Source organism: Palaemon carinicauda, chromosome 39 (genome assembly GCF_036898095.1).
Source record: "Palaemon carinicauda isolate YSFRI2023 chromosome 39, ASM3689809v2, whole genome shotgun sequence".
NCBI lineage: Eukaryota > Metazoa > Arthropoda > Malacostraca > Decapoda > Palaemonidae > Palaemon > Palaemon carinicauda.
The window spans coordinates 23,483,978-23,506,489 of NC_090763.1; the positions used below are offsets into that span (position 1 = coordinate 23,483,978).

The window sequence follows — 22,512 nt, forward strand, 5'->3', positions numbered from 1 at the left end:
CTTTGTGATTTATTAGTTCAAAATGAACAATCAAAATGTGATTTGTGATGTGGAGCGAAATAAGGATTTCTTATTTAGATATCAACAATGATAAAACTTAAATCTATCTATCTATTATGGCATTCACCCAATTTTGGGTAGTAGCCAACATAAAAAAAAAAGAAATAAAATGGAAATTTTTTCTCATCGTTCCTCTTTGCTTGATGAGGGACTCAGTCGAGTTTGGTTGGTACTGCTAGGGTACCACAGCCCACCCTTCCCCTGTTTTCCACCACAAATGAAGCTTTATATGCTGACTCCTCTACTACAGCTACCTCAAAGGTCACCAAGGTGACCCGAGGTAGCAGCAGGGCCTATGAGTACTGCGTCATAATCTCTCGCCATTCATTCCTATTTCTAGCATGCTCTTTTGCCACTTTCACATCTATCCTCATGTCACCTAAGGCTTTCTTCACTCCATTCATTCACCCAGACCTTAGCCTTCCTCTTACACTTTTCCCATCAACTCTTGCATTCATCACCTTCTTCAGCAGATGGCCATATACCATTCTCTCTACTTACATGCAGGAGGTAATATGTCATTTCATCAACTGGTTAGTTGCCATCAACTGCCAGATGGCATGGTAGTCCCCAGATGAGGAGGCATTTTGCAGGGGGAGAGAAAGAGAAAATTTTATTTTGGGGTAGATATCGACACAGCTTCGACTAGAATCATATGAACATCAGTAGTTTCATAAAAATAATTTCACTCTTGCTTTTTGAAAAGGGAAGTACTGTACAAGAATTGACGTTAATGTATCTCATAATACAGTAATTTTCTTCATTTTGTTTAGTTTTCATTTATGTAATTTTAGTGTATGTCCTTATGTTAGCAACAAAGGATATGTTATTGCATTGCATCATCAGTGAAATTCCTTTACAGTGTGATGTTTGCTTGTGCTGGCAACATGGAGCTTGCTATAACATTGAAAGGGAGGATCAAGTTCCAGACAAATACATATGTTCCTTATGTGATCATCCAAAGCTTGAGAGAACGTCTCATAAATTCCGACACCATCAAGACTGGCTCAAAGAGGGTCATTTACCAAGGTATAAGAATGAAAAATTTATATTTCTGCATTCAACATACTGTATACTGTATATGAAAATAATCATATAAATAAAAAATGGATGAATGCCTTGTACTTAAGGATAAGATTACAGTAATTGAAATATTTTTTCTTTTCTATAATGAAAGTAATAAAAAATTATAAATATATTCAAGTTAACACAGTCTTCTTATCGATATCACGATACTGTATTGATTGACGAGATGAAATTTAATTTCTGTGATAACCCTTTTTTTAAATACTTAGATAACGTGTTGTTTGATAAGCTAAGGGTATTGATTATATTAAGAAATCTCACGATACTTATGTCATTTCCATTTCACAGGTTTTCTTTTTCCCGAACTCGTGGGGATGCACGGCTTGAGTCATGTGTTAGAAGAGGTCATGAACTAACTGCTAATGTATTACAGTTGTCACAAGTACTTCATTCTCTAAGACTAAAGCTTCACATAGCCAAGTATGTGATGAGATGATACAAAACAGATTAATTACCCACTAAATGATTTAGTAGTATTTTATATTACAGTACCCTGTACGGGAATTCAGTATTGTAGGCCCCACTTAGCTTTAAAGTTTTGACACTTACTCACTTGGGTTTATGAAATTGTGATTATAAATACAGTAATATTAATGAGGAAATTACTTAAATATTGATGTACCTGTATGGATTTTTTTTTTTTTCAGAGATGCAGATCATCCTAAATTTGTTATGTGGCATAAAAAATGGAATGAGAAAGAGGAGACGGATGACCCAGGTAATGGTAATGAAGCAACAACTGAAGGTAGTACAGAAGCATTGGAGCGCATGCAGGATCTCATGGACATTGTTGGGGAAGAAGGGCCAAACATAACACAGCCGAGTGTAAATAATTCAATGATCACAGCTCCTCAGCTTCTAACAACAGCAATGGAAACTGAAAGTTCTCCACAGGTTAGTCAGTTAAATGTACAAATGGATTCTGGTGGAAATCAGCAAGCCACTAACCTGATTGATCCATTACATCAATCTGTAGAAGACTCCAAAGTTCAAAATCCTTCAGCTTCTTGTGCAAATATTCCAGATGTACCAATGACTGAAAAAGATGAGGTAACAGAAAAGCAACCAGATCTTTTGATCTCCACTGATGAACAGCATAAGGAGAGTCAAAAAGATAATATGGAAGTACCACCACCAGAGCCTGAAAAAAGTCTAGATGAAATTAGTAATGAAAATAAAGAAGAAAAGATAGACTTTAAGGACAGTGAAATTACTGATCAGAAACCTGGCAGTGACCCTGAAGGAACCCAGAATCAGGAACTTAAAAGCGAGTCTCCAAAAATGAATGAGTTTAATGAGAAAAATACTATCAAAGATGAAAAGGAAAGTATTCTTGTTAAAAATGAGCCTAAAGAGGATTTTAAGTCATCTGTAGCATTAGATGTTCAGAGTTCTAGCAAGAATTTTAGTGTAAATGTAAGTGATATAAAAAATGAAGGCATTTCAGAAAGTGATAGTGAAGCCATTAGTAAAACTGCTATCAAGGAGCCATCATCATCATCACCATCCTCAAATGAAATGGAAGGTAAGGATAGTCATGTTACGAAACCTAAAGAACTTAGAGAAGGCAGTACTTCACCAGTAAGTACAGGCAAAGAAGAAAATAAAGATATTGGCCAGAATGTAGTTAAGGAAGAACAAACTGATATCATCAAACAAGAGATTCCAAATGAATCTGTCGAGAAAGAGGCAGCTTCCATTTCTGCAGACAGTTTGCAATCTGTAAAACATTCCCCTTTACATCAGGATGATACTGATGATGAGAATAAAATTAGCAAAGCAAATTTAGAAGGTGAAAGCAGTCAAAGCAATGTAATTAAATCAAAACCAAAGGATGACACTGAGGAGTGTGTTGCAGAAAAAGAAAGTGAGGATGTAGGGGATGAAAGCAAAAGCAAGTTATCAGACACAGCTATGGATGTTGAGACATCTAATAAAAATGACACAGCTATGGATGTTGAAACATCTAATAAAAATGTTTCTGAAAAGGATGAGAAAGATAGTGATAGTACTCAAGGAAATGCCAAAAGCAGAGTGAGTAAAGATGTTTCAGGAGCAGGTGATCTAAATGAATTAGAAATAGCAGATGTAGGGGATATAGAATTACCCCAACCAGGAGACATGGGTGCCTCAAGTCTCACTCATCCTGAGGGTTTGGAAGGAACAAGTGAAGTTTTGGATGATGACGGGGGAGATGATCTTGCACTTGATCTCGATGGAATAGAAGGTGCAGCTGAAGGTGGAATGCCAGAGAATTCTGATTTAGCAGCCCTTCTTTCATCGCACACAGACTTAGAACAATTAGTGACTCAAGCAAGTTCTGAACTTTCTGCTCATGTACCAGTCCCAGCTGTTCATTCAGGTAACTATACAGTATCTTCTTTTATTATGGGTGTGACTTGCTGTTAATTTATTACTTCAGCAACCGAGTTATATAGTCTTAAAACTGAACCGCACATTTTTTTCAGTGCCACCACCTATAATACCCGAGGCAGAAAGGATTGAGCCAGTTAATTGCAAATTGAACCTACTGGAACATGTACAGGTAGTACAGACTAACATCACTCGTCGTTTTGATCAGATTGAAAAACAATTGGAAGGTAAGCCACATTCTACTGTCCAATTATGTGACTTTTTTTTCTTCTAAATTAGCTGTTCAACATTTTTTTTTAAGCAGAAATTTCCACCCATCGCTTAAAACAAATCCTTCAAGTCAACTGTTGCCATAGGAAGGTAGTGCCATCAAGGGCCCTCATGCAGTGTACTGTAGGCATTACTTAAGGATCTGTGCGAAGTTCCCTCAAGCCCAAACTGTACTTGCTTTATATTCTGCTACTTTACCCTTTTCCCACTTCCTTTCTTGCCTGTTGCTATCCAGTCTTTTTGTATCTTTCACTTAAAGCTGTAATAATCTCCAGTTGCACTTGAATGCTAAATAGCCTCATAGGCCCCAGCACTGGGGCTATATTGCCCAAATTTATAAATCCAATTAATTCAATCCAGCCATATGTCTTAAAATTTTAACTTGGTAATGTAGTCAAAGTATATTATAATAATAATAATAATAATAATAATAATTATGAAAGGGTTTACAATATTATTACTTTTTTTTTTCATCCCAATTCAATTAATTATAAAAAGGCCATATTTCATATCAGAGTTGTCAGGTTCCCCAGTCTTTTGTCAATCTGATAGAAGTCCTATTAAATATGCTAAATGTGGATCTCTTGTTATGCGGCATTCTACTTCCATCCCCTTTTCGTGAGAATTTTGCTGTAGGCATGACCCCTGGAACAGGTGCAGGAGAGAGAACAAATAACACCCCGGCAGAATTTTACACAATAGGAAGTATCCAACACAACACTAGCAAATGTCAGGCAAATCGCCTCTTACAGGTGAAGAACGTGTGCAAGGATCAGAAGAATGACCTTGATCGTGATCCCACTGCCTGCCTCTAGCATGACCAAAGCACGTAGGTGTTGAGTGCCTAGCGCAATCGCTAGAAAAGCGTCTGGGACAAGGGTGTGGTGAGAGCTCATAGCCCTCGAAGGAGCAGCGATCCTGGGATCATCTGGATACTAAGCGCGACGATGCAGTGCTGGCAGCGAGGCGAGTGCTTTAACAAACTGCATTTGGAAGAGTGCCAAGGCAAAGAGCATCTGGTAAAAAAAAATGTATCTAGAGACTGAGCGAGATGGATAAGCATGACTAAATGCTGAGTTAGAGCGCTTCTTAGTGCGTCGTCGAGATAAAGTGTAATAGTCTGCTGTTCTCTGAGACAATGATCTCTGCAAGGAGCACCCTGCTCACTTATGAGGACTACAAGGCAAAGCTGAAGACTGGGGAGGATAGAATCTAGTGATGTGTTTAGCACAAGACAATGGAGACAGCGCAGAAGGAGAACCACTAGAAGGAGTTTGTCTGGGAAATCTAGAGTATCTTGATGCCAGTCTTGCTGATCCGGAAAGCAAAGGCCTGGAAACGTCTGACTGCTGCATGAGGGTGACTGCCTTTGAGAGGCAGGTCTGCGATCTACCACCGAAGAGGAGAAATCACTCGAGGTTGCAGAGCAACCTTGGGAGTATGCTTTGAAGAGCCAGGGTGCTCAAAAAAGGAATCAGAACGTCGAAGATCTGCTGCCCTTGGCAAAGAACTCTGGTCAGTAGATAGCTGGTAAGAGTTCCAATCAGAAGAGAAAATGGTCTGCATGCAACTCTACTGCAATGTCCTCCACTAGCGGTAGGGCGACAACAGGCTGATCCTGGGAAAACACCATGGGGGCGATGACCTGTGAAGTGCGTCTGACCAATAAACTGCTGCTTGGACACACTATTCTATCTTATTTCTCTTCCTCTTGTTTTGTTAAAGTTTTTATAGTTGATGTAGGTGATATTTATAGTATGTTAATGTTGTTACTCTTCTTAAAATGTTGTATTTTTTCTTGTTTCCTTTTCTCACTGGGCTATTTTCCCTTTTGGAGACCCTGGGTTTATAGCATCCTGCTTTTCCAACTAGGGTTGTAGCTTAGAAAGTAATAATAAACGGATTTTGAGCGAAGCAAAAAATCTATTTTTGGGTGAGATAGCCATGTCGTCCTGATGGAAGGTTCCTATTGGTAGCTTTCTAAGGGATATTTGGCTACAGTGATATTCCCAGAGAATTAACCTTTAGGTCTCCAGAATTCTAACTCCTGGCGCGAATATCCTTAAAATTTTTCTTAAGGACATCACATAATATCAGGGGACGTATATCTTGATACGACACATAGCAATCTTCACCCCGAATAGCGTTTTCGTTTCGAGGGGGAAAAGTGGCTAAAATAGAAGGGGAGCCGTTATCAAGGTCACCTTCCTCCCGTACTGGTACTACGAGTATCTAGATGGCGCTGTATCCAAGATGGCGCTTATTCCTTGTAGTATTGAGCATGGTGCTACAGATATAGTAATTTTGGGAGGGATCCTGCCACGGCCTTTTCTATAGAAAAGGAGGGCGGGTCCATCAGGACGACATGGCTATCTCCCCCAAAAATTAGATTTTTCGCGTCGCTCAAAATCCGTTTTTTTGGGCTCAAGCCATGTCGTCCTGATGAAAGATTACCAGAGAATTACTAGAAAGTACTGTATCTGTGGATTTTATAGGTGCCTCAACATTGGGATAAATTTTCCTATGGTCACCCAGACCATAGAGACAAATGACGTTACCGTTATACGTCATTACTACTAATCATAGACAATGTTAGTGCTTTCTGCCCCTTGCAGGGAAGTTATACTAGACAGTAGGAAAGGGGTCTCAAGGTTTGCATATAATGTATGAACGAACATAGCATCAACTATATATACAAGAGTCTCACGATTTGTATATTGTGTTGGAATAAAACATCAACTAGATATACAAGTCTCTCACTGTTTGTATATTTGTACTGGAACGTAGCATCAGATAGATTTACAAGAGTTTCACAGTTTGTATAATGTATCGGAACATAGCATCAACAGCATCAACTAGATATACAGAAGTTTCACTGTTTGTATCTCGTGTTGGAGCAAAAGTATCAGCTATATATATTGGTCAGACATACAATATTATGCAGTTTTACTAGGTTAGAAAAACTCTGGCTTATACTGTATTTATCAATTGTAGGGTGAAATAAGACATAATCACACATTGATATTCATTTATTAACAATAAATGACCAAACATAAAGAAACATGTGTAATATATGTTAATATATGTAATGAGAAATATACCTAGTCAACATAATACAGAAAAAGTTTGTTTCCACCTGAAAGGGAAAAATTGATTAGTGCCACACTTAAATTTGAAAATTTAATAAAATTTTCTAATATAATTTTCTGTAATGTTGGATATTATCAACACTGTGTAAGGTACACACGGCACGGGTGTTATCTGTATACTATTTCTCCACCTGAAATAATTTGAACAGTCTTTAGTGTCACCATGGTGACACTCACTTAACAAGTATTGCACTGGAAGGTGTCAACACCTTTACCCGAAAATTGAAGTCCCAATCAATTCACTGTTCATCGCAGTAATAGACAACAGGTTTCAGCACACTACCTGCCGCCACCACAAAATGCTTCAACTCATGCACCTGTTTTGTATGATGTTTATAAAAGACTCTGGATGACTTCCATCTAGTGTATGAGCGAAGACGCTCAAAGTCCATATACTGAAAAAAGTTCAGTGATGAAGCAATTTTTCTTGGATCGTGACCTGCGGGTGTACTGTCAGGATCCACTCTGCGAATAAAGTAGGTGAGCTTTGCCCTCAGTTGTTTTAGGGATAAGTTTGATCCTGAAGTTTCTCCTTTAAAGAGCTCTCCTCCCCTGAAGTTCTTTGAAGATAGATCTTTAGACATTCTACTGGACACAGCGAGACATCTTCCTTCAGAGGGCAGATTCTCCAGGCACCCCATCTCTTAGTGGGTAGCTGGTTTTTTGCGAAAAAGGTTGGATCAGGAAAGAGATTAAGTTCTCCCACTTCTGTGAACTGAATATGGCTCTCGTCTCTGGATAGGGCCACTATTTCGCTAACTCTAGCCCCTGAGGCTATAGCGAACAGGAAAATGACTTTCTGAGTCAGGTCCTTAAGAGAGCAATCTTCATTGTTCACTGTTGAAGCATAGTGTAGGACCCTGTCCAGGGACCATGAAATGGGCTTCGGAGCGGCTGCAGGCCTGAGTGTAGCACATGCCTTAGGGATCTTGTTAAAGATTTCACTCGACAGGTCTACTTGGAAGGCGTATAGCAGAGGTCTAGTCAGAGCCGACTTACACGTAGTTATTGTGTTGGCTGCCAATTCTTGTTTATGAAGGTGGATAAAGGAGGACAGACAGAAGTCCATCAAGATTTTTTTCGGTCCTTTTGCTTTGACGATAGCAACCCACTTTTTCCAAGACGATTCATATTGTCTTCTAGTTGACTTAGACTTATATTCTTCTAAGAAGTCTATACTGCCTTTCAAGATCACAAATCTTTTCTTAACCGCTAAGGAGAGAAAATCATGAGATGAAGGTTTTGGGTTCTCTATGATGAAGCGAAGACAGTCAACTTCTGGACCTGTTGAGATAGTGCTGGGTCCGGAAGAGGAACCAGCCTCAGCTTCAGTTCCAATACCAGAGGGAACCAGTTGCTCTTTGGCCACTTGAGAGCCACTAGAGCTGCTGTTCCCCGAAAGGATCTCAGCCTGTTGAGGACCTTCATTAGGAGATTGGTCAGAAGGAACAGGTAAATCCGGTCCCATCTGTTCTAATCGAGGGACATGGCGTCCGTCGCCTCCGCTAGAGGGTCCTCCTATGGGGCTACATATCGTGGTAGTTTCTTGTTGTCGCTCGTCGCGAAGAGGTCGATCTGCAGTTCTGGGACTTGATGCAAGATGAAGGAGAATGAGTCTGCGTCTAGGGACCATTCTGACTCTATCGGCGTGAGCCTGGATAGAGCGTCCGCTGTCACATTGCGGAACCCTTGAAGGTAAACTGCTGATAAATGCCATCTCTTCTTTTCCGCCAGGCGGAAGATGGCCAATATCACTTGGTTGATCTGGGGCGATCTCGAGCCTTGATGATTCAGACATCTCATTATCACTTCACTGTCCAGGATCAGCCTGATGTGGGCTGATCTGCGAGGGGAGAGTTTCTTCAACGTCAAAAGGGCTGCCATTGCCTCCAAAATGTTGATGTGGAAGGTCTTGAATAGAGAAGACCAGGTCCCTTAGACTTTCTGTTGATGGGAGTGACCTCCCCATCCTTCCGTCGAGGCATCTGTGTGGATGGTGACCGATGGTGGAGGTTGACGCAAGGGCACAGTCCTCTTTAGGTTCTTGGCCTTCGACCATGGCTTGAGAAGTGATCGTAGTAAGGTCGGTATCGGTCTTCTTTGATCTCTTTGAGTGTTTGATGCGTATCTTCTCCAGATTCCTGACGCATCTTTTAGTTGTGCTTTTAGCACTGGATCTGTCACTGCTGCAAACTAGAGAGAGCCCAGTACTTTTTCCTGTTGGCATCTCGAGATCCTGTCAGAATTCAGTAGTCTCTTGACAGACCCTGCAATCTCCTCTTCCCTGAGGGAATGGAGACGGTGTGACTTCAAGTTCCAATGGATTCCCAGCCATTGAAACTCTTGAGCTGGAGAAAGTCGAGACTTCTTGATGTTGATCTTGAATCCCAGATGTTCCAGGAACTGGATCATTTTCTTGGATGCTGCCCACACCAGCCAGTCGTCCAGGTATGCTGCTACCTGAACGCCTTCCAGGCGTAGTTGTTGAACGACTGCGTCAGCAAGTTTCGTGAAGATCCTTGGGGCTATGTTTAGTCCGAAGGGCATGGCTCTGAAGACGTACTTTTTCTTCTGTAGCCTGAATCCTAGGTAGGAGGAGAGGGGGTGGTTGACTGGAATATGCCAGTAAGCGTCTGCCAGTTCTATTGAGACCGTGTATGCCCTTTTTGGTAGCAGGGTCCTTATGTGTTGAAGGGTTAACAATCCTGAACTGTTGTTCTCCATGAACTTGATGAGTGGTGACAAGTCCAGAATGACTCTGAGTTTGTCTGAGTCCTTCTTGGGAACACAAAACAGCCTTCCCTGGAATTTGATGGACTTTGCCCTCCTTATTACCCGCTTGCTCAATAGTTCTACGGTATATTCTTCCAGTCCGGGGGTGGAGAGTTGGAAGAATTGAGGAAATGATGGTGGAGCCTCGCTCCAGCTCCATCCAAGTTCGTTCTTGATTAGGCTGTGGGCCCAAGGATCGAAGGTCCAACGATCCTGAAATTGTTGGAGCCTCCCTCTTACCTGAAGCATCTCATTGCTTCTGTTTTCCGGAGGATTTACCTCCCTGACCGCGTCCTCCCTTACCCCCCTTACCTCGTGAGGGGTGTTTTGAGGAGCCCCGTCTAGAGCCTCTACCTTTGGGACGAAAGGTAGTGGTCTGCCTCTCAAACGTAGGGTTAAACGCTGGTGACTGGGCAACCAGCTGCTGAGGTACCATCTGGTAAGTGGTTTACGGTTGAGCAACCACTTGGGGCACCGCGGTCATGGTGACTGTCGGATGTTGTTGTTTGGCAGGCCGAGAGGGTAATCTAGGTTTCGTAGTCTTCTTCTCTGGCTGGGGACCCTCATCTGGAGAAGACTTCCTTTTAGATGACATGCCCCACTTCTGGAGAAGGTTTCTATTCTCTGTATCGGCTTTGTCAACTACCTCCTTGACCACTTCATTTGGGAAGAGGTCTTTACCCCAGATATTGGAAGCTATCAGCTTCCTGGGTTCCTGTTTTACAGCTGCTGAAGCAAACACGAACTCTCTACATGCCCTTCTGGCTTTAATAAAGCCGTACAGGTCCTTTACCAAGGTAGCCATGTGCATCTTGGCCATGACCATGTTCATATCTGGGGTGCTCTTTAGGCCTGCGGTCATCTCCAAACAATTCTGTAGGGATAGAGATGCCGCTAGTCTTTCTTTCATTTCTTGCTCCCTATGCAAGAGAAAGTCTGACAGCTTTGGGAGATTTTCGTTGAACTGACGTCCAGCGATATCTGCCTCCAACTTCCCAACCGAGAAGGTAAGGTGGACTTCCTTCCAATCCTTATCTTCCATGGGCAGGGCTAACAACAAAGGTCTACACTCATCCAGTGTAGGACAAGGTTTGCTTGCCTCTATTGCCTTGACAACGGCTTTAAGAGCCTTCGATGTAAAGGGGAAGGCTATTGAAGCTGGAGCCAGGAAGGTAGGATATTTCTTGCTGAGGGCAGACATCTTAGAATTAGTGTAGCCCACCTGCTTTAGGCTGCTTGACAAAAGAGCCTGTGCCTTGTCATGGTCGAATACTATGACCTCCTTGGGTTCCGTCTCTTCCTTCAACCCTGGTTCCAGCTTGAGACGAATGAAGCAGTCTGGGTAAACATTGAAGCTTGGCCAGAACTGAATGTCTTCAATCGGCACAGCTCCCAACTTCTCCGAAATAAAGAGTTTGCCGTTGGTGATCGGCATGTACTCCGCATACCTCCAGGGATTAGTTTCAGAGCAGGTTGGGAGGTCTTGAACTCTGAGTCTCTTGTGAGACCCACGGGAGGCGGAGAGTCGAGCAATCTGTCTCTCAAGTTTCGCTTCCCTTTCTTCGCCTTGTTTGCGAATGCTCTCCATCAGCACCGTAAGATTGGCTAATGCCTGTATCATGTCATCTGATGGAGGAGCGGAAGATGTTGAGGGTAACGGCTTCAGAGCCGGCACCGACGGAAGGGACTCCGAATCAACTTCATCATCTTCTTCAGGAGTCAATGTAGATTCCTCCTCATGACCTTCCTTGAGAAGATCATTCCTCCTCGTGACCTTCCTTGAGAAGATCCTTCTCAGCGTCCGAGGACACTTCAGACATCCTCTCCTCTTGATGGATGTCCAAGCCCTGTAATGCGTCACTGACTTCCGTTTCGACGGCAATCTGGACGCATGGTATTTCGGGTCTTGTCTGGGGTATGACAGCTTCCATACCCGCTTTAGGGAACAGCAAGTTGCGCATCCTTTCATTAGGAAGGTACGGTCCCATTGAGTTCTTCTGGAACCCACGTACCCATCTATGCAGCTTTTCTCATGCTGCATCCCTTGACTCAGCTGACTTGGGGTCATCAAAACCTTCGGTAACCAAGGCCCGGCATATATTGCAGCCTTGTGGGTCCCAGTACCGTAGGGCTTGCTTAGTGATGGTACAGGGGGCATGAGCCCTGCACCCTTTGTGGCCGCAAAAGTCCTTACTCCTGACGTTGCAGATGACGACTTCGCACTTCACCAGGTCATCCTGTAAAGAGAAGAAATTTAAATGAGTATGCGGTAGTTTATCTCACTTGATAAACAAATATGTAAAATATTACTGTTAATATTTTAACCATTATAGCTTAGGATAATCAAGCTAGAAAGGAACTAGGAAAGACACATACTTGTGTTTCCTGTCTAGCCAATTGCTGTGACCTCCCCCAAAATTAAAGCCATAGAGTCTTTCTATTCAGGAAACCCAAGGGAAGGGTCTAATCCCTAGGGGTAGATAAGTGTATCTTAACGCTGACCCTTCCTAAGGTCTTTAATATTGTGGGGGTAAATTTTTAACTGATTAGCTATCAGTGTATTGAAAGAAATCTTTTCTTTCGATATATGATTGGTCTCAACAATAGACTGTGCAAGGATACACAGGGTATGTTGGAAAATAACTACTGTATAATATATAGTATAGCTTTCTGTCTGCAGTATGATCTATACTGCAAATATACTGGCTACTGTATAATCATATACAACATGCCAGCTAGGCTAGCACCTGGCGGCACAATCCCGTTAGTACCTGGCGGCACCGGCCCAGCCGGCCTTCGCCGACTGGGCTAGTACCCGGCGGCACTAGCTGACAGGGAGAGAGAAAGCATGGAGTGAAGGGCTACCTTATTAAATGTCTACTAACAATAAATAAGGGTGTAAGTACTTAATCTTACTGCCTTCCTCCAGAATGAGGGTTCAAATGGAAGGGGAGAATGTATAATTCAGGCTTCCATCCAACCACAAAACCCGTTGCCAGTCCCTGCCGGTTCCGGGAATGTGGATGGCAGTCCAAGAGAGGACTGAAGAACACTCGACAGAAAGGGTCTCCCACCGGCAGCCGTCACAGCCGGCACAACCTTTCCCGGAGGCTTGCGTCCATAAGGGAAAGACTTGAGTGACTATACAGCTGCTTATGTAGGAGGCCGGCCGGCACCACAACCTACCCGGCAAGTGATGAGATTGTGGGACGACGGCCACAGGGTTGCGACGTCTAGGCCATCGCTAAAGGATAGAGAGGGGCAGGGAAAGGGTCTTGTATTAAGTGTGGAAAAGGGCGGCAAGGTTGCCGCCACTACCACACAAAGGAGAAACTCCGTTTCAGTATCGGTGCCATCCTAGGCGGCAGAAGAATATCTATTCTTCAGCCTAGGGTCTGCCGAAACAGTGTTAAGAGGAGGCGGCAGGATTGCCACCACCTCCCAACAGGGAAGAAACTTCGTTTTAGTATCGGCGCCATCCTAGGTGGCAGAAGAATATCTATTCTTCAGCCTAGGGTCTGCTGAAACAGGACTAGTCTTCTAGACCACAGGGGAGAAGGTGGCAGCATCAAACAACCACTTCAAGTGCAGCCTAGGGAGGCATAGCCCCCTATGCCAGCAGCTGAAAGCCGGCAGGGGAGTGACTACTCACCCTGCTGCTCGGCGGCTAGCAGGAAGATTGAATACTCTGAGGTTCTGTTGAAAACCCAAAGCCGGCAAGTGTAAGAGACAGAAAACACTAGCCTAGTCAAGCCGGAGTGTCTACTCCATGGCAGGACCAAGATAGGGTTGTCGCCTAAGGCGGCACTCAGAGGGAAGGAGGGATTACCCTTAAATCTCCACAGGAGATAAGCATCGAGTTATATAACAATTCTAGGAGATATCTATCTCCGCATGAATTGATAAAATGATACACAAGGGCAACCAGGGAACATGTATGAAAGTATACTAAAGCCCATAGGCTATGTAGCCTAGCGCAAGGCGAGATTTCGGTTACCTAAATCGCCGAAACTCTAACGTATACGATCGATATGAGGAAGAGGAAATATATGCAAAATTATGTATATCTTTACAAGTATAATTGTGCCTAAATAGCTTCATAATTTATTAATGCTATTACAACTAGGAATGTTGTTCTATATCATGCATGAAAGTAAACTGAAGCGCGTAGGCTAGGTAGCCTAGTGCGGGGCGAGGTTAGGTTTCCTACATCGCCGAAACTCTAATGAATACGATCGACATAATATATAACTTCCTAGTATAATCTTAATTAAATAGCTTCATAATTATTCATGCTATTACAACCGGGAGTGTCGTTCAGCTAACTAAATAGTACATGCGTTATGAACGACAGCGCCCATGGCGCCTAAGGTGATTGGCTAAGCTCCAAACACTTAAAATTATTCTAATTTCTCTGTGAAGCAGGAGCTAAAAATTATACACTGTAAAGAATAGATACTCAACTTTCCAGAGGCAGAAGAAGTTGGAGATTGCATGATTAATCCTCAGAAAAATCGAACACAAACGTTAGAGCAACAGGGAAAACCACCGTGCGAATTCGTTACAAAAATAGGAATACCCCTGTAAGCGCCATCTTGGATACAGTGCCATCTAGATACTCGTAGTAGTACGGGAGGAAGGGAACCTCGATAATGGCCCCCCTTCTATTTTAGCCACTTTTCCCCCTCAAAACGAAAACGCTATTCGGGGTGAATATTGCTATGTGTCGTATCAAGATACACTTCCCCTGATATTATGCGATATCCTTAAGAGAAATTTTAAGGATATTCGCGCCAGGAGTTAGAATTCTGGAGACCTAAAGGTTAATTCTCTGGGAATATCACTGTAGCCAAATATCCCTTAGAAAGCTACCAATAGGAACCTTCCATCAGGACAACATGGCTGGCTTGAGCCCAAAAATAATAATAGGCTTCTTGTTTTTTCTCCCACCAAACTTCTCCCTCTTGGATGATGACTATTTTCAACACATATCACAAGGGAAGGCCCAAGTATATACTCTTGACCTCTGTAAGACTGGCAAAACTGATAAGGATCCACCTTTAATACTTTTCATAAAGGTACCACAGGTTTTCAGCGGTACTCCTGGACATATGCTATCACACAACACAAACAGACTAGAAAAGAAATGAAATATTATTAATAAAATTTGCCAAAAATGTTTCTAAAGAAAGAATGACAGTCGTCTCCAACAGCTGGAATCTAAGTATGTTGTCAGTGAGCCACCAAGGGGGCTACTGACAGGTAAACCTATTGGTTTTTATAAGTTTAAGCTACTGTGTTCCAGCTTCGCTGTTATCTATTCTCCCATAGTAAAGGATGATGGTTTGTATTGGTGAAGGAACAACCATTAATTTCTGATGCTTTTTAGCAGTTCTTGATAAAGTATCAGTATTTTAAATGACCCTATCAATCTTCACTTAAAATTATAATTCCAAAAGTTCTAATTTAATCATCTTTAATTTGTTTTGGCCTTGTTAAAGGACATTTCAGATAATGGGATAAGTTGAGATTTTTATTTAAGACCTACTGCATCTTTCAAGACCAACTAAATGAAGAAGTCAATCAGGTCTACAAAATATGTTGTGAGAAAAATATATTGGTAAATTATTGCTTTGTAATAGAATTAGCATGTAAAGTTTCTCTTTAATCATTTAATATTTTTTTACAGTTCTTGAGGCTGAAATGGGATTATCTGGAGATAATGCAGAGGATGATGGTGAAGAAGAAAGTGAAGAGAGAGATCCAGCAACACTTCAAGCTCGTTCGCTCATTAAACTCATTCATAATGATTTAAATACGGTGAGGAAGATTTCCGAGTTTTCGGGCTAAGTAGTGATTGTGATTCAATATTAAATTTCTTCTCACTGAGAAAACAATTAATACTTTTTGTTGCTCAACGGCATTAAAATATAGATTGATTTTATAGTTTCTACACAGTATGAAATTATAAAGTTTAATTTGAAATCTGGCTGCAAGAAAGATATCTTAAGTACCAATCTGAGTGATAAACTTTTAGTAACGAAGTGTGCATATATTATTATGTCCTTTCAAGCCACTCTGTAGTGTGTACAGGATGAATACAAATACATTGGTTGTGTGAATTATTTCTTTAAAAAAAGAGCAGTGTTGTGTAGTGCTGGAAAAACTAGATTGTGGTTAATATAAAACTTTCTATGAAACTTGGTAACCTGTAATGCTTGTGAACTTGCAGTGATGAATTACTGTAGTGGGCTAGCATTTACAGACAACTGTCTCTCTAAAAAGATAACAAGAAAATTTTCAAAGTAAAAAGTGAATTAGGATACATTTTTTTCCTAAGAGCTTATGTATCATGGAATATGTTAAAACAAAATCATGAGCAAAATATGAACTTTGTTCCATCAAGTGTATTTTGGAGGAACTGCTATTCATGTAAACTCAGTACAGATCATTGACAAGAAAATTCTGGTAGCATGAAAAGCTGAGTAGTAAAAACATCAGCTTTCCAGGACTATATATCTTCTGTGTGAAGATAGTGAAAGCCAGATGGAGAAAATAATAAAAGAGGTTATGACTATATATACAATTTAAGTACCAAAGTTGATACAGAACTTAAAATGGTTCCAGGCATCAGCTGCAAGTATATGGTAAATATGGACATTGTGAGTTTCTAGAAACTTATTACCCAATGAGAGCCATATACAGCAGTGTGTTGCAACTTTTCTGTACCGAACTTGTTTTCAGAATAATGTGCAATTGATTTTGTGAAAAATCCTCCTTTTTTCTGATATAAGAATGATAAGGTATAGATAGTGATTAATACAACCAATATAATAAATGTGAAAGTACAATATGTGTTAGTGTTTGCAACCTGGATTGAGTATTTGAATTAAAGAAAATATTAAATGACATTGAAAATTAAGTGTGCACTAATTCATATAATGTATATTTAAATCATTATGTATGATGAATATATTATTAGCTTGGTAATTAAGGTAAAAATTATTTTCAGTCATGCTGCAAACACTCAGGGCCATCTTTATTTAGAATATTACTTGTAAACTATGAAAAGACATATGTATTTATTTGTATATTTTGCTCAAGGCAAGATTTATTCCCTGGGCGAGATGTATTTTTTTTTTATTTTGCATTCCCATTATTTACTGCAAAAAGAAGTTTTATTTTTAAGAGATTTCTCTTTTGCTGTAGTTGCAAAAAAATATTGTGGTTTTCATTTTATATGATGCTTAGAATTAATGAATGAATTATGCATAAATTTAAGTTGTCATCTCGCACTTAAATGAAAATGGCTTAAAGGAATATTGTCACATTGTAAAAAAGCAACTATAATGTAGACTTGTAAATTTTCTATGATAATGAAAAATACAAAAAAAAAAATATTCATATAAGGTATGTTTGCATATATACTTCTGTATCAAAGTGTGTTGTCCTTTTCTTTAGTTCAATATCAATCTCTGAAATATTTTCAAAAACCAGTATACAATATAAGCTTCTTACTCTTAGTGTTTACACTGTTTGATGTACAGTACAGTGCTGTGAAAGTGGTGTATTCTTGAGCTAGTCATTTAGAATATATCAATTTTGATTAGTAAACAATGAAAGAGCATTGAAGAAATATTTAGAAAAGTAAGCAAAGTCATATTTATGTTGTTTGTACTTTAAGCTGTTTTATAGAAAGAAACATTCTCCAAAGTATTTTTAAGGTATAAAGTACTTTGTGATGAATCATTGTGATGCTTTGTAGGCTGTTAAACAGCATGATTTGAAATTGATGTTGATATTGATAAGCAAGGCATCATGAAGTTTCCTATATTTTACTGAATAAAGATGAGATAAAATGTCTGCATTTACACTTGTTAAACCAACCTTCCACTTAATCTGGATTTACACGATGCTTTAGCCAATGCTTGTGGATCTCGTTGAAGGACATGCTTTAGCTGATGCTTGTGGGTCTAGTTGAAGGACATCTACTTTTGTTATTGTTTTGAAGGCCTTACAATATTTTCCATTATGAACATTACAAGTGAAATCAAAATTCCACTGCCTAAGAGGAGCCATGCACCCTGAAAAGTCAGATTTGATAAATATAAGTTATGTTTAGTGAAAATTATATTTTAATTATAAAATAAATTTTTGAATATACTTACCCGGTGAATATATAATAGCTACTACTCAGCGGCTCGACAGAAAACACACTCAAAAACTCGCGAGCGATCGCTATGAAGGTTGCGGGTGTGACCACCAGCGCCAACTATCGGCCAGATACCACTCTTGCATGTAAACAAACCCTTCAATTCTTCTCGTCCCGCTGCGTCTCTATTGGGGAGGAAGGGAGGGCCTATAATTTATATATTCACCGGGTAAGTATATTCAAAAATTTATTTTATAATTAAAATATCATTTCTGGGCTCAATCCCTGTGCCGCCCAGTGAAATTGCTCCTTATGCACCATTTCAAAGGAATATAACTGCTAATATTACCAGAGAAAAAATGTAAAGGAATGCTAGGTTGAACTAGCTCGCTCATCTAATGGTGTCGGTATAGACTGGGGCGAAATACCAGAGGTCTCGTACCATTTAGACTTCTCTTCGAAATCCCTCAATAGTGAGGTGCAGTTCAACCTCCCCTGCCTCGCAGACCAGTACTACTAACTCAACCCACGCTTGCCCATCACTCCTTTCAAGCACCTGATTCATATAAGTCCAAGTATTTTATTCTCGTGTTTTTCATTGGATTTATCATCAACTTTCTCTCGATGGCCGATTCCCAAGATACCCCATCGAAGTTAAGTACCTTATCCATGAGTTGTTAGCGAGATTGGGCAGTGTAATCTTTGTTTTTATTATTGAGAAGTGTTTATATATGAGCGGCGTCCCCGTTCTTACTTTCGCCTCTGCCCTTTGTCTCGTTAGTTCGTCCGTCTTTAATATTCGTTCGGACCTTTAGGAGTTTTTTCCTTATATTCATATAGTACACCGACTTTATGCTTTCATATAGCATTTATTTTATGTTATCCTATGATATCGGTGTTAGCGTTTCATCAGGAGTAGGTTATGTTGGTATGCCTGCATTCGTGCATGTTGGTGGATAGCGTCACCATTGAGATTGTTTCGCTAGTTCTAGGAGCTTTAATATCGACCATCTCACTTATTATTAGTAAAACCTTTTGTTTTATTACGCTCCACCTAGTTTTACGTTCGGTTCGAGTGGGACTCTCGCGTATTTTGTTGTTTTTACTGTTCGATCTACCGCTTCAGTAACTAGGTTGGTACCCCTGCTTTCCATCTCCTGATGGCGTCATGCTCCTCCCTTACCACTCGCCCGAGTCCCTCTCTCGCCATATTTTTTCTGCATGCCTAACCTTACTTACGTGATTTCGCTTTTAATTCATTAATTATTTTTATGTATTTGTGCATTGATATTATATTTATTGCTTTACTCCGTTATGATCATATTTTTGGGATTTTCATGTCATGACTGAGGGGATCTCCAGTTGGTAGCCCTGTCTACCACTGCGCACTGGCGATTTCCCGGTACCATTACCCCCCCCAACAAGTTGGGGGGACTATTCCATCCCCCCCCTTCAGTGTACACCCTTCCTCTCACTCGATGGTTGTTGGTTATGATTTACGGGTCAAGTATGCTTGTACCTCAGTCTTCCATCAACGTTCCGACATATTGAGGACTGAGTATACCAACGGGGTATGACTTAGTCTCATTCATTCATACCGGGCGGTTTCGTCTCCCCCCTCCCGTCGCCCCGATTGGCCATCGGTCGGGGAGGGGGAAGGCCGGGACCACCGGGGACTATCACACGTGATTAGTCGGTATAACTGCACCTTGGTGTAACCTTGCTTTTAGCTACGCCTATAATTTATATATTCACCGGGTAAGTATATTCAAAAATTTATTTTATAATTAAAATATCATTTTTAAATATTTAACTTAGCCGGTGAATATATAATAGCTGATTCACACCCAAGGAGGTGGGTAGAGACCAGAGTTAATTAAGTTTACAGCGTATAAGCTAAAGAGTTTTTGACAGTTATCAATATAACAAAACCAAAATATATAGGTACCTGGTAAGGAAGTTGACTTAGACGATTACTCTGCCTTGTAAGTCTGTCTTCCTCACGAAGCCCAGCGATCCTCTTAGGATGCTGAAAGACTCCCAGGAGCTGAAGTATAAAGGGTTGCAACCCATACTAACAGGACCTCATCAAACCCCTAATCTGGGCGCTCTCAAGAAATGACTTTGACCACCCGCCAAATCAACAAGGATGCGAAAGGCTTCTTAGCCTTCCGTACATCCCAAAAAACAATATTAAAAAACATTTCAAGAGACAGATTAAAAAGGATATTGGAATTAGGGTAATGTAGTGGTAGAACCCTCACCCACTACTGCACTCGCTGCAACGAATGGACCCAGTGTGTAGCAGTCCTCGTAAAGAGTCTGGACATCTTTTAAGTAAAATGACGCGAACACTGACTTGCTTCTCCAAAAAGTCGCATCCATAATACTTTGCAGAGATTTATTTTGCTTGAAGGCCACGGAGGTTGCTATAGTTCTCACTTCGTGCGTCTTAACCTTAAGCAACCATCGGTCTTTCTCATTCAAGTGAGAATGAGCTTCTCGTATTAAAAAATCTGATAAAATATGACAAAGCATTCTTTGACATAGGCAATGATGGTTTCTCAACTGAGCACCATAATGCCTCAGATTTACCTCGTAATGACTTAGTACGAGCTAAATAGAACTTAAGAGCTCTAACAGGACATAATACTCTTTCCAGTTCGTTGCCTACGATCTCTGATAAGCAAGGAATATCAAAAGATTTAGGCCAAGGACGAGAAGGCAGTTCATTTTTTGGCCAGGAAACCAAGTTGAAGTGAACAAGTGGCTTTTTCTGTAGAAAAAACCGATGTTCTTACTGAAGGCATGAAGTTCACTGACCCTTTTAGCCGAAGCCAAGCACACTAGGAAAAGTGTCTTGAGGGTGAGATCCTTCAGGGAGGCTGAATGTAATGGCTCAAACCTGTCTGACATGAGGAACCTTATGACCACGTCTAAGTTCCATCCAGGAGTTGCCAAATGACGTTCCTTAGAGGTCTCGAAAGACTTAAGGAGATCTTGGAGATCTTTATTGTTGGAAAGATCTAAGCCTCTATGTCAAAAGACCGAAGCCAACATGCTCCTGTAGCCCTTAATCGTGGGAGCTGAAAGGGAGCGAACCTTTCTCAGATGTAAAAGAAAATCTGCGATTTGGGCTACAGAGGTACTGGACGAGGACACAGATGCTGACTTGCACCAGTCTCAAAAGACTTCCCACTTCGACTGGTATACTCTAATGGTAGAAGCTCTCCTCGCTCTTGCAATCGCACTGGCTGCCTCCTTCGAAAAGCCTCGAGCTCTTGAGAGTCTTTCGATAGTCTGAAGGAAGTCAGACGAAGAGCGGGGAGGCTTTGATGGACATTCTTTACGTGGGGCTGACGTAACAGATCTACCCATAGAGGAAGACTTCTTGGAAAGTCTACCAGCCATTGAAGTACCTCGGTGAACCACTCTCTCGCGGGCCAGAGGGTAGCAACCAACGTCAACCTTGTCCCTTCGTGAGAGGCGAACTTCTGCAGTACCTTGTTGACTATCTTGAATGGTGGGAATGCATATAAGTCCAGAAGAGACCAATCCAGTAGAAACGCGTTTATGTGGATTGCTTCTGTATCTAGGACTGGAGAGCAATAGATTGGTAACCTTTTGGTCAACGAGGAGGCAAAGAGGTCTATGGTGGGTTGACCCCAAGTAGCCCAAAGACTCTTGCCCACGTCCTTGTGGAGGGTCCATTCCGTGTGTATCACCTGACCCCTCCGACTGAGACAGTCTGCCAAGACGTTCAAGTCCCCCTGGATGAATCTCGTCAACAGGGAGATGCCTCGATTTCTTGACCATAAGAGAAGGTCCCTTGCAATCTCGAGCAGCGTGAAGGAGTGTGTGCCTCCTTGCTTGGAGATGTACGCCAAAGTTGTGGTGTTGTCTGAGTTGACCTCTACCACTTAGTTTCGAAGAAGCTTTCGAATATCATCAAGGCCAAGTGGACTGCTAATAGCTCCTTGCCGTTGATGTGCATGCTCTTCTGACTTGAGGTCCACAGACCCGAGCATTCCCGACCGTCCAGGGTCGCACCCCAACCCAAATCCGACGCGTCTGAGAACAACACGTGGTTTGGGTTCTTGACTGCTAGGGATAGTCCCTCTCTCAGACTGATATTGCCGTCCCACCATTTCAGGCATGCCTTTACTGGTTCGAAGACTGGGAATGATACCGTCTCTAACGTCTTGTCCTAGTTCCAGTGAGAGGCTAGATGGAACCGGAGAGGCAGAAGGTGTAGTCTCCCTAGTGAGACAAACTGCTCCAGGGATGAGAGAGTCCCTACGAGACTGTTCCAACTCCTGACTGAATAAACGTTTTCTTTTCAGCATTAGTTGGACTTCGAGCAGGGCTTGTTCTATTCGGTGGCAGACGGAAAAGCCCGAAAAAAACTGGACTGCGAATCTCCATCCCCAAATATAGAATAATCTGGGATGGGATCAGTTGGGACTTTTAGGTTGACCAAAAGTCCCAACTCCCTGGCCAGACTCAACGTCCAATGTAGATCCTGCAGACAGCGAAGACTGGACGATGCTCTGAGAAGCCAGTCGTCCAAGTACAGGGAGGCTCGGATCCCCGATAGATGGAGGGATTTTGCCACATTCCTCATGAGCCTCGTAAACCCGAGAGGAGCAG

The 22,512-nt window shown here is 41.5% G+C and overlaps 2 protein-coding genes across 14 annotated transcripts in view; one reads left to right on the top strand and one right to left on the bottom strand.

Moving 5' to 3' along the window:
- Positions 1 to 17,572, top strand: part of LOC137631078 (PHD finger protein 20-like protein 1) — a 216,878-nt gene extending 199,306 nt beyond the window's left edge. For all 7 annotated transcript variants that reach the window (XM_068362686.1, XM_068362692.1, XM_068362690.1 and 4 more), the window contains 5 exons: positions 923 to 1,089; positions 1,435 to 1,566; positions 1,794 to 3,508; positions 3,615 to 3,746; positions 15,400 to 17,572. In XM_068362686.1, coding sequence (XP_068218787.1) covers positions 923 to 1,089; positions 1,435 to 1,566; positions 1,794 to 3,508; positions 3,615 to 3,746; positions 15,400 to 15,560 — 2,307 coding nt within the window. In that variant the 3' untranslated portion in view covers positions 15,561 to 17,572. The remainder of the gene's footprint in view (positions 1 to 922; positions 1,090 to 1,434; positions 1,567 to 1,793; positions 3,509 to 3,614; positions 3,747 to 15,399) is intronic.
- Positions 1 to 22,512, bottom strand: part of LOC137631079 (ionotropic receptor 21a-like) — a 190,573-nt gene that overhangs the window by 73,108 nt on the left and 94,953 nt on the right. For 5 of the 7 annotated variants that reach the window (XR_011041848.1, XM_068362700.1, XM_068362695.1 and 2 more), the window contains one exon: positions 17,527 to 17,794. Coding sequence is in view for 4 of the 7 variants with exons in the window: in XM_068362700.1 (XP_068218801.1) it covers positions 17,708 to 17,794 (87 nt within the window). In the remaining 3 variants the exon portion in view is untranslated. Of the gene's footprint in view, positions 1 to 17,526; positions 17,795 to 22,512 lie in introns of those variants that run through there. The other 2 variants (XR_011041846.1, XR_011041847.1) reach the window with 1 other exon arrangement.